This window comes from Pelodiscus sinensis, chromosome 19, assembly GCF_052426305.1.
Source record: "Pelodiscus sinensis isolate ZL-2025 chromosome 19, ASM5242630v1, whole genome shotgun sequence".
In the NCBI taxonomy this organism is placed as follows: Eukaryota; Metazoa; Chordata; order Testudines; family Trionychidae; genus Pelodiscus; species Pelodiscus sinensis.
Window position 1 is genome coordinate 2664111 of NC_143070.1, and position 12203 is coordinate 2676313.

Consider the following 12203-nt stretch of genomic DNA (forward strand, 5'->3'; position numbering starts at 1 on the left):
GAGCTCCCGGCAGCCATGGCCGCAGCGACTCCTGCACAGGAAATCCAAGAGGAATCCAAATGTCCCATCTGCCAGGACTCTCTCACTGCCCCGGTGAGGATAAACTGTGGGCACAGCTTCTGCCGAGGCTGCATCACTCGGCACCGTGAGACACAGGGAGAGCCGGGCTCTGACCCCCTGAGCTGCCCCAGCTGCAGAACCCAAATCCAGAAAGGGGCCCTCCGGAGCAACCAACAGCTCACAAATATCGTGGAAAAACTCAGGCAACTGAATGTCAGCCCAGGCAAAGAGGATCTGTGCGGGAGACACGGCAAAGCCCTGGCTCTGTTCTGCAGAGAGGACTGGGAGGCCGTGTGTGCGGTTTGCTGGAAGTCCCCCGAGCACAAATCTCACACGGCGCTGTCCCTGGATGAGGCTGCCCAGACACACAAGGTAGGACCCACGCTGGATGCGGGTTAGTTCTACCCTTCCCTTTTCAGACTCAGTCTCTCTGAGCCCCAGAATCTCCCCGTTTCCTAGATTTTCTCTCCGGATCTCTCGACCCTCCTAAAGCTCTGCCCGGCAGGCTTCTGTCTCAGCCACTTCTGGGGCAGAAGCTGAGAACCCACAAGAGAGCTCAAAACCCTTGCCTCTGTAGCCACCAGTTACCAAAAACTTCCCCTTAAAATCACAGTTCACAGGGTTGGAGGTTGCTGCCACCATCCAGAAATGTTTATCCAGCCCCAGTATCACCACTGACTCTCAGCTGGTACCAGCTGTAGCAAAGGTGGAGGCAGCAGTTGGGGGGGGGGGCAGGGAACTTGAACCCCTAGTTTGGGAAGTTGTCACATTATCCATTAGTTCACTGGCGGGCGTCCCTCAGACTCTTGTCTTCCAGTGGATTCTCAAATGTTCTCTATGCGGGTGTATCTCTTCGGCTGTGTCTAGACTGCAGGCTTCCTTTGGAAGAAGCTTTTCCAGAAGAGATTTGTCTGAAAAACTTTTTTTTTCAAAAGAGAGCGTCTACACAGCAAAAGTGTGTTGAAAAAGCAATGTGCTTTTTCGAAAGACAGTGTCCACATTCATGGGACACTATCTCGCATTTCAGTTGTGATGACTATGGACAGAGTAGCCACCAGGGCACCTGTGCTTTTTCCTGGAGGCCTCTTCTTTCGAAAAAACACTCTCTTTCGTGTCCACACACACTAAAAGCCTTTTCAGAAAAGGGCTTCTTCCTCATAGAAAGAGGTTTACCAATGTCAGAAAAACCCCTCCGTTCTTTCGACTTTCTGTCCAAAGAACACAATAGCAGTGTGGACATAAGTTTAGTGTTTTGGAAAAACTCTGCTGTGTAGACATACCCGAAATTCAGGTCCAGGAAAGCGTCTGTTCCTGAGCTCAGAGTTCAGCTCTTTTACCAACAGGAGCTGGGCCGGTAGAAGATATTGCATCCCACACTAAGTCTGTCTAGGAAGACTGACGATTGTCTTGGAGTCTGGGTGGGAAAACGCCCCCTACAGGTGTTCTAGACTACAGGTGTTCTAGACTACAGGGTGTGTCTAGACTACAGGGTTTGTTGACAAAAGTGGACTTTTGTCAACAAAACTATACCTGCATCTACACTATCGCCGAGTTCCGTCGACATAACGTTGACAGAACTCGGCAGTTTTGTCGATAGCGGTAAACCTCATTCTACGAGGAATAACGCCTTTTGTCAACAGAGTTCTGTCGACAGAAGGTGTTATTGCAGCTACACTGTCCTTTGCGTCTACATTGTCATGTCGACAAAGTGGCTTGCTTTGTCTACAGAACTGGATGTAGTCTAGATGCAATTTGTTGAAAAAAGCTTGGTCAACGGTATCTGTCGACAAAGCCTCTGTCGATAAAAGCCTTAGTCTGGACGTACCCTTAGAGAGTAACACAAATATAGAGGATCATGACCTTTCCTGGGTAAGACCCCCTGAAACTCCCCTACAGTCATCAACATAAAACCACCAACTCATTTCTGTTTTATAGGAAAAACTCCAGGCCCATCTGGAGACTCTGAGGGAACAGAGAGAGAAGCTTCTGGGATTGAAGATGACCCGTGAGAAGAGATGCCAGGCGGGTCTGGTAGGTGCCTGTTGTTCTTTATCTGCTGGGGAGATGGAGCTGGGAGGGTTGTTTATTGTTAGCTTGCTCTGTGGCCTTGGCGAATGTGGGTATGGGCGTGATTCTCCATTTTCATGGGATAGCATGTGTGTGCACAATTAAAACTTCAGCCTTCAACATCCCTCTAGTCTCATTAATATAGATACAACTCTATTTCCGAAACTCCATTTCCTTCCTTACTAAACACACTAAACTTTAAAATAAAAGGGCTTAATAAAGGGCTTAATTTAATAAAATGATAACATGTTATCTGACATATTATTAAACCTACATTATTGCTACATTATTAAACCTAAAAACACAAATATAACAAGAATACAACTTTCAATCCTAACGCTGGTCCCTGTACAGATGTCTTAGAAATATAGTCTTAATATTTCCAGACTATATTACGGGCCTTCAGGCTCCATTACTGCCCCGATCAGCCTTTTCCCTGTTTTCACACAGAAACAGACACAAGCCGAGCGGCAGAAAATTGTGGCCGAGTTTCAGCAGCTGCAGCAGTTCCTGGAGCAACAGGAGCGACTCCTGCTGGCCCAGCTGCAGAAGCTGGAGGGGGAGATTGTGAAGATACAGACGGACACTGTCACCAAACTCTCGGAGCAGATTTCCCGTCTCAGCGAGCAGATCCGGGAGCTGGAGGGGAAGTGTCAGAAGCCAGCGAGTGAATTCCTGCAGGTGAGACTGAGGGGAACAGCCCAGCCCCCCACACGGGGAAGGGAGGCTTCTGAATCACAAGCGCTGGGGTGCAGCCGTCAGGTCTGGGTGTAACTCGGCGGGTGCTTTGCTGACACGTGAGCGACTGTTGGGTTTTGCAGAGTTACAGACACAGAGATATTAAAGATGATGGATTCACTCAGGGAATCCATGGTCCTGGGGCCAGGGCAGGGCCTCTTTTCCCATGTTTGCAAAATCCCTTCTCTGGGTCCCCGTTGTATGTCTGATGGGTATTCCCTGTGTGACTTATGGGATTGTGATTCTTTTCTCTCTCTCTCTTTCCCTCTCTGTCTCTCCTCCAGGATGTCAGAAGCACCTTGAGCAGGTACGTGGCTCTCTGACTTCTCATTTGTCAAAGCTGTTCCCTGCTCTGGCACTTCGAGTGCAGAAGGTGGGGCCCACAAGAGATGTTGGATCACCCTGCCACTGAAGGCTTCTGCTTAAAAACTCCCCAAGGTCACAGTTTCTCTGACCTTGTTGGAAAGCTGCCACCAGCCAAACGCAAAACCCACTTTGAGAACCCAGGAAGCCACACTTGAGAATTCCTTCCTGTGGGTACCCTCAACCTCTTTTACCCTCCCACAGGAAAGAGCATGAAAACAAACTGCAATTTCTTAATAGCCAACCTTTCAGTCTCAGGCATGTACACACAGAACCTCCGGCTTTCTAGGACACAGGAATCATATCCTAGTCTTACAATGGTGATTTTATTAACAAAAGAAAGCAAGCATACTTGCTAAAGCATACTTGGTTGGTAAGTGCAACAGAGCCACTGGAAAAAAAGGCAGATAAAAAACACAGATAATTGCTACCCTGGGATTCAGTTTAAAAGTTACAGTGTATGACTCAGCACAGAGTTCAAAACTAAAGAAAATAACCTGATTGCATCTAACTAAACATTCTCTGTTCTACTCACGTATCTGTTGTTCAAGGTTTATTCCTTTCTAGATATGAATATCACTGGAAATTCCATGCCTGGTTCCTAGCTCAATCCATCTCCTCCAGCCCTCTTCTGTCCACACAAAGACTGCTGAAGGCAGATCACTGCTTCAATTCATATCTCACACTCTCTTCCCATTGGCTCTCCTAGCTCCTTGCCTACACTTCCTGGAGATGTTCTGGTTTAACACTTGAAGGAAATGTTTGGGAAGTCTAGAAAGAGATATTTCCCCTCCGATTCATCACACCCTCACACTGTACAATGCTGTGAGCTTGGAGATGATGTTAGTGCCTCATCTCCCTAGGGCTCTACAGCCAAATGTGTGGGGAAGATCACAAATCTCTCTGAGCAACTTCAGCCTGAGGGGCTCACACCTGCACAAAGCACTCTGGAATTCTCCATTCACTGGCGAAGTCTGACCACAAGTAGTTCCTAGAGCTGTCACCTCCCTGAGGACTGGCTGCCCCAGGACTGAGGGATGGAACGTGGTCCTGTCCCTGCTCGTCACTAGACACCATTCAGCCCAGGGCAGCAGGGATCAAGAGTTTTTCCTGCCCGAGGGCTGTTTGGAGACCTGAGCTGGGGAGGGGGAGCTGGTGTCTCAGTCTAGCTCCCAGTGGGCAGATTCTACGGCCCTTCCCCTGGGAACTTCCCGCCCCTCAGCATCTGGAGGCCCAGGAGTGAATTGGCTGTGGAGACTCAATTCCTCTTTGTCCCCAGAGCTGGGCTCTCCAGGCCATATTTTAAGACTATTAATGGGTCCATTGAGGGGAACATTGCCTGGTCATGAGTTGTGCTGCATCTGCTCTCAGGCTGGGAGAACTGGAGGGATTCTAACTCCAGGCCCATCAGAGCAGCGACTCACTGGCCAGAGGGTAAGAACGGAGTCACTCCGTGTAGGGTCACTATGGGACGTTGTTTCTCTCCAGGTGTGAGGAGGGGCAGGCCCAGCAGCCAGAGGAGATGGCTCCTCAACTGGAAGAACAAGTCCGTGGTTTCTCCCAAAAAGTGATTGCGCTGTCGGAGACGCTGAGGGAGTTCAAAGGTACCTGGGGGGATGGAGGAGGAGAAAGTGAATTAAGCAGCTGAGATTGTGGAAAGAGAATGGTCCATAATTGGTTCATAATTAGATTAAGCTTCTATTTATTTGTGGGGTGAGAACGGTGCAGAGTTGGGATGCAAGTCATTAGTGTTGATTGATTCAACCTCTTAATTGTTCCAAATACCTGCCATGTAATTACAGTGACGATGAGAGTGAGAAACGACAGACATAGAGAAAGAAACACGCCCAGTTCCCTTCCCCTGGGGCATAGGTGGGGCATGATGCATTTCTCCTGTGGTGCTCTGACTGCCCCTTCCAAGGCTGACATGTTACGCACGGCCAGATTACTTACCCATGAGTTCTGTTCCAGTCACCTTTGTGTGTTAGGAACAGTGAGTATCTTGTGTACGCAGTAAACTGCTCACGCACAGGTCTGCCAATGGGAGGGAGGGGTTAAAAGGGGCAATTTCTCAGGACCTTGGGCAGTTTAAAGAGGCCTCGGATCCCTGGGTGACAGTAGTGGTAGCTGGGGGCCCTGGGCCCTTCTACATCACCCGGGAAGGCTGCAGGCTCCTAGGCGCATGCTCCCAAGTCCCAGCCCAGAGTTGTATTCTGATGTGAGCCCTGGGTAAGCAGAATTCAGGTCGGGAGAGAAGTCCCCAGTTGCACTAGGAAGGCAGAGCCAAGGGGAGGAGACAGCTCTGGGGCAGCAGCAATCCTTGCAAGGTTGTAGCCATGTGAATGGGGTTGGGACTGGGCATGGGGCTGCGGGGAACCAGAGGTGGGGGATGGAGGAACGGAGCTGAGAAGGGAAACGACCAAGAAGAGCGGAGAGGTGGGGGAGGAGGCAGGCAGGGGTGGCTGGGAGGGAGGAGCCAAGGTGGGGAGAATAGGACGGCTGGGGGAAGAGCTGGCCCGGGAGGTGCAGAGACGGGAAGGAAACAGGCTGGGCACATGAGCGCTGGGGGCGGGGGGATCAGAGCTGGGTAGCAGGTGGGGGGGGGGCAGAGAGGGGAAGAAGGGTGGGAGAAACAACTCCAGGCAGGTGAGGGATGGGGCTGTGAATGACCAGGGGTGCTGATTGGGCTGATTGGGGGCAATTTCTGGCTCCATCTGAGGCTAGGGGAGGCGGGTGTATTGATCGCGCAGTCCTGGGCCGGAGTGCCTGAGGCCAGGCTGCACACGCAGGACGTGTTTAATCATCCGAGACTTTCCCAAGCACTTTTCACCTTTGTCCCTTTTCTGATTTGTTCCTTCCACTCGGCGCGGGCCGACGGGCCCGGGGCGCTTCTCTGCACGCCGGTTTCTGGGCTTTCCCAGCTGCTCCGCAGCAGCAGAGTTGGGGTGTCTGCAAGCCCCTTGTGTGCTCACAACATTTTTGTCCAGCAGCGCAACCCGTGGGGCTCCCCCCCGTGCTGAGGCCGCTCACAGCCCCCGAACTGGGGCTGGTTCTTCTACCCCAGCCCAGCCCGGTTACCAGTTAACCGGAACCAGTGAGCATTAGGCTGATGCTTACTGGTTATCAGCTTGACCAGTTACCCCTTCACAGCCCCACTGAGACCCAGGCCCAGGGCCTAAAATCAGCACCCAAAATCTAAACCTAAAATTAAACGCTGCGGGTTCGAGCTGGGCCCAGCCCCTCCCTGAGCTCTGGTCTCGCCTGGCAGCCCGTCTGGGCCAAGGGGCTGCAGGGAAGGAGAACGCCCCTCCCCCGCGGCGAGGGGTCCCTCCAACATGGGGGTCTTGTGCCTCCTCCCAGCAGCGGCACGCCCAAGGCCTGTCCCTGAGAGGGGTGGGGAGGGGGTGAGGATGGGGAGGGCTGGGGAAAAAGGGACGGGGGTGTCCCTGAGAGGGCTGGGGAGGGGCGGAGCTGGGGAAGGGTGGGGGGAGGAACAGAGGGACGGGGGCCGTGTGACACTGGGCCCCTGGCTCTCTGCGCCCTGGCCCAGGCACCGGGGCCATTGTAACTGGGATGTGACTCTGCCCGAGCCTGAGCCAGTCCCGGCCCCGGCCCCGGCAGCCACTGAGCAGCAGGTCACAAGTGGCCTCCCCGCCCTGCTCTGCCACCACAGGGTGAACCTGGCCCATGGAGCCCACCGCCCCTGCCTCAGTTTCCCCAGGGATAAAGTGAATTTCTCCTTATTCCGATTGCTGTCTCTGGAGGCCGAGGCCCCGTCGTGAGCAAACAGCCCCGCTGCTCCCAGCCTGAGCCAGGAGTTTGCAAACTTTGACCCGCCCGTCGGCGTGAGATGATCCAAAGGGGGTGAAGTGACTTTTAAGGGAAAGTCTTTGCAGGGTCTGTGTCGGGTCCTGGCAAAGGCCGTGAGCGAGTGAGACAAACCCGCTGGGGTCTGAGGGGCGGGAGGGGATGCGGAGGGAACGGTAAATCTCACCCACAGCTTGTCCCTCCTGGGACGGTCACGGGGCTGTGGGGATGTCGGGTCCAGGGCCGGGAGGTACCAGAGTGAGAGAGGAAACAGGAGATTTCAGCCCTTGTCATATGAGTGTGTGTCTGTGACGTGACAACCCAGCTCTGGGCTCCCCGTGCAAACCTGAATCTCCCCTCTCCTTCCCCAGACACTCTGCCGGCCGCACTGGGGACACAAAGTGGGGACCCCCTTGGAGCACACAGACCAGGTGAGCTGCCTCGGGCCTCATCCCCCCCAGAGCCAGGACTGCTGGCCACTGCCAGGGCAGGAATCGGGCAGGCTGCTTAGCACCACTGGCCAGGAGCCAGCCATGGAAACAAGAGCCACAAACTGCCCCCTCCCCAGCCTCCTTTAGCACAGGGGCTGCTTCCTGCCCCCAGGGGACAGGCAGAAGCAGGGGATGGGCAGGGATAGAACTAACAGCCGGACTGAGGACAGGCAGAATTGGGGGTTCACTACGCAGGAATCCAGGGCCTGTACTCATAGGCTATGTCTACACTGGCAGGTTATTGTGCAAGAACATCTTGTGCAAGGGTTCTTGTGCAAGAAGTCTTGCACAGGAACATGTCCACACTGCCATGTGCGAGCTGTGCTTTTGCACAAGAGCAACCATGGCCGTGTGGGAGCTCTCTTGCACAAGAAAGCTCCCATGGCCATTTTAGCCATAGGGCTTTCTTGCACAAGAAACCCCTGCTGAGCATCCACACTGCTGTCTTGCGCTAGAGGGCTTACACCTGTTAGAAAAGAGCATAGCTCTTCCGCACAAAGCCCTCTCTTCCCACGCCGTCCTGTAACTCTTCTTGCGCAAGAGCGGGCGGGCAGTGTGGATGCTCTGCAGAAGAACGGCCGTTCTTGCACGATAGCTCACCAGTGTCGACATAGCCATAGGTTATCCTGTAAACTCGGGGGCTGTACCAAGCGTTTCCACTGTCTATAATATTCTGTCGTCTTCTTCCTTTCTCTTATCTGACACACTAACGACGTCCCTCCCTTCTTGTCCTGTACCGCGTTTTGTAAAAAGCTGACTTGCCAGCTAAGATGGATGCAAATGAATCAGCGCTCAGAATGGCAGAAATCTGAAGCGTGTACAAAATGGAGTAACACAGGATTTACAAAGCCTCCTCAAACGTCTGATTCATTGAGTTCTCTCGTGGTTCTGAGGATGCCTCTGCCATCCCCCTTGCACATGTCCATATTGCATCTAGTCACTTCTCTATGCAGATGGGGGAAACATGCCGTTCTACCCACTGACAATCAGCTTATGTCCCTGGCGCGTCTGTTTTGACACCAGTAGCATTTATACATAGATCTGACCACTAATAACACAGTTGTGTTTTGTAGGTTTAGCATGTAAAGCCTCTGGCTGTGTCTAGACTGGCCAGTTTTTCCGGAAAATCAGCCGCTTTTCTGGAAAAACTTGCCAGCTGTCTACACTGGCTGCTTGAATTTCCACAAAAGCACTGACGATCTCATGTAAGATTGTCAGTGTTCTTGCGGAAATACTATGCTGCTCCCGTTCGGGCAAAAGTCCTTTTGCACAAAACTTTTGCACAAAAGGGCCAGTGTAGACAGCTCAGATTTGTTTTCCGCAAAATAGTCCCGATGGCGAAAATGGCGATCGGGGCTTTTTTACTGAAAAGCGCGTCTAGATTGGCACGGACGCTTTCCTCAAAAAGTGCTTTTGTGGAAAAGCATCCGTGCCAATCTAGACGCTCTGTTCCGAAAATGCTTTTAACAGAAAACTTTTCCGTTAAAAGCATTTCCGGAAAATCATGCCAGTCTAGATGTATCCCTCTGTGTCTAAGCAGTGCATGGTTTTGTAGTGCATGCTGTGTCTTCCTCTGCCACGCACAGCCTAGTATTTACATTCCTGTTTCTAATAAAAATCTCCAAACTTTTTTTTAGTTGCTGACAGTCCAGCTCATTCCCCTCCACCACCTCCAGATAAGATGCCGATGTTTGGTGCTTCTCCTCCTCCTTCCATTCCCACGCCCCCTCCTGTGGATTATGATGAGGAAGAAGCTGCAATAGGGCAGTACGATGATTCTTATGCAGATGGGGACCCTGTTTGGGAACCTAAAAGCTATGTTGAGAATGGTAAGAGAAGAACCATTTCAGGCACATGGGGTTGGACGAAAGGAATCCAAAATCTCCCTACTCGATCCAAACTTAGAATCCTAGAGCTGGAAGAGACTCAGGAGTCATCAAGTCCAGCCCCCTGCCCAAGGCAGGACCAATCCCAACTAAATCAACCCAGCCAGGGTGGTGTCAAGCCAAAACTTAAACACCTCTAGGGATGCAGATTCCACCACCTCTTTAGGGAACCCATCCCCATGCTTCTCCACCCTCCCAGGGAAATAGTTTTTCCAAATATCCAACCTAGACCTCCCCCACTGCAACTTGAGCCCATTGCTCCTTGTTCTGCCATCTGTCACTACTGAGAACAGCCTCTCTCCAGCCTCTTTGGAACCCACCTTCAGGAAGTTGAAGGCTGCTACCAAATCCCCCCTCGCTCTTCGCTTCTGCAGACTAAACAGACCCAAATCCCTCAGTCTCTCCTCACAGGTCATGTGCTCCAGCCCCCTCATCATTTTGGTCGCCCTCCGCTGGACCCTCTCCAATGCGTCCACATCCTTTCTATACTGGGGGCCCCAGAACTTGACACAACACTCCAGATGTGGCCTCACCAGAGCCGAATAAAGGGGAATAATCACTTCTCTAGATCTACTGGCAATGCTCCTTCTAATGCACCTAATATGCCAGTAGCCTTCTTGGCTACAGGGGCGCATTGTTGACTCATCTCCAGCTGGAGCATTTGCTTTGACGCTAGTAGAACTTATAGATAGTTTTGACCACTAATAACACAGCTGTGTTTGTAGCTTTAACATGGAAAGCCTCTGTGTCTAAGCAGTGCATGGTTTTGTAGTGCATGCGGTGTCTTTCTCTACAAGGTTTACATTCCTGTTTCTAATGCAAATCTCCAAATATTTTTTTAGCTGCTGACAGCCCAACTCTTCCCTCGGCACCACTTCCAGACGAGATGCCGATGCTTGGTGCTTCTTCTCCTCCTTCCACTCCCTCTCCCCCTCCTGTGGATTATGAGGAGGAGGAAGCTGCAGATGGAGACCCTGCCTGGGCACCTAAAAACTATACTGAGAAAGGTAAGAGATGAATCAGTTCGTGTAACTGCAAGTTAACTTGCAGGGTTGGACAAAAGGAATCTAAAATCTCCCTGCTCAATCCAAATTTAGGAAAGACGGGTTATAATCTGCCCAGTGGCTGTGTCCAGTGTAACAAATCCAGTCCTTGATGCCACATTAAATGATACACCAGCACTCTGAAGTGGATAAGTAATGCATTATAAGAAATAGCAGTACATTGGATTTCATTCATTTTGTTTGTTAAACAGACCAGCTATGGCTGTGTCAGCACTGCCAGAGATCTATCCAGAAATAACTAATTGAAAGACCAATGGAGCTTCAAACTTATGTTTTCTTCCTTGATGCTTAATAAGTGAGATAACGAAGGTGGCTTTTTAATAAAATGTTGTTTTGTTTGGTAAATGCCTTAGAGTATTTTGAATCTTGCTTGCATACAGAACTCCTTATGGAGCTCATAAGATTGGGAATGTTAATTAATTTTACAGAAAAAAACAAGCCATTTCCTAGCTGTAAGATTAGTCTGTGCTAAGAAAATATTTGTGACAACTCGTGCCAGCTACATGTTCCCTGTAGTCTGATGTTTAAAATGGTTTGACTGCCACTACAGAGAATAAAACAGTTTCAGAGTCATAAGGGTATGTCTAAACTTGTTTTCACTTTCAAAAAAAACCTTGAATCCATAAAATCATGGTTAAGGGTACGTCTAGACTACAGGCTTCTGTCAACAGAAGTTTTGTCGACAGATACTGTCTATGTCGACAAAACTTCCGTCGACATAGAGCGTCTAGACTACATCCAGTTCTGTCGACAAAGCAAGCCGTTTTGTCGACATGACAGTGTGGACGCAAAGGACAGTGTAGATGCAATAACGCCTTCTATCGACAGAACTCTGTCAACAAAAGGCGTTATTCCTCGTAGAATGAGGTTTACAGCCATCGAGAAAACTGTTGAGTGTAGACGCAGGTATAGTTTTGTCTACAAAAGTCCACTTTTGTTGACAAAACCCTGTAGTCTAGACACACCCTAAGGTTCAAAAGTCAAGCACCCAACGCTTTGGAAAGACCAGAATTAAGGCTGCATGTAGAACATTGATTTGGCCCTCTGGTATTTATGTCTTGTCTTCATTTACATAATTACATGCTTTTGCGCAAGAGGGCCAGTGTAGACAACGCAGTATTGTTTTGCGCAAAAAAGCCCTGATCACGAAAATGGCGATCAGGGCTTTCTTGCGCAAAACCTCATCTAGGTTGGCACGGACTCTTTTCCGCAATAAGTGCTTTTGCGCAAAAGCGTCTGTTTCAATCTAGACGCTCTTTTCCACAAATGCTTTTAACGGAAAAGCTTTTTCGTTAAAAGCATTTGCGGAAAATGATGCCAGTCTAGACGTAGCCAGCATGTTTAAATATGAGCCAGAGACCAACACTGAAAACCCTGAGATGTCCGTACTAGTCATTTTAAAAAAGAGACCTGCACTTCACAATGTTGTCTCTTTGATGAAGGTGCACACCAGACTAACTTGTCTGACTCCTCCTTCCTAGTTGTTGCTCTATATGACTACACGAAGGACATGGATGATGAGCTATCATTTAAGAAAGGTGCAATCATTTATGTGACAAAGAAGAATGACAATGGGTGGTATGAAGGAGTTTGCAATCAAGAAACTGGCCTCTTCCCTGGGAATTATGTTGAATCCATCAAGCACTGTGCAGATTAAAATCGTTTGTTTTTGAAGTTGGATCTTGTATTCAATCATACCATGATTATTTACAAGAGGTAAATACAAT

General features: G+C 50.2%; 1 protein-coding gene across 1 annotated transcript in view; it reads left to right on the forward strand.

Annotated features, from left to right (window-relative positions):
- LOC102445456 (uncharacterized) overlaps nucleotides 1-12203 on the forward strand; it is a 27777-nt gene continuing 15574 nt past the window's right edge. Inside the window, exons 1-9 of the mRNA XM_075918114.2 lie at nucleotides 1-432; nucleotides 1996-2091; nucleotides 2578-2808; nucleotides 3150-3172; nucleotides 4717-4832; nucleotides 7407-7466; nucleotides 9164-9355; nucleotides 10255-10419; nucleotides 11958-12122. Of these exons, the coding sequence (XP_075774229.2) occupies nucleotides 16-432; nucleotides 1996-2091; nucleotides 2578-2808; nucleotides 3150-3172; nucleotides 4717-4832; nucleotides 7407-7466; nucleotides 9164-9355; nucleotides 10255-10419; nucleotides 11958-12122 (1465 nt within the window). The 5' untranslated portion in view covers nucleotides 1-15. The remainder of the gene's footprint in view (nucleotides 433-1995; nucleotides 2092-2577; nucleotides 2809-3149; nucleotides 3173-4716; nucleotides 4833-7406; nucleotides 7467-9163; nucleotides 9356-10254; nucleotides 10420-11957; nucleotides 12123-12203) is intronic.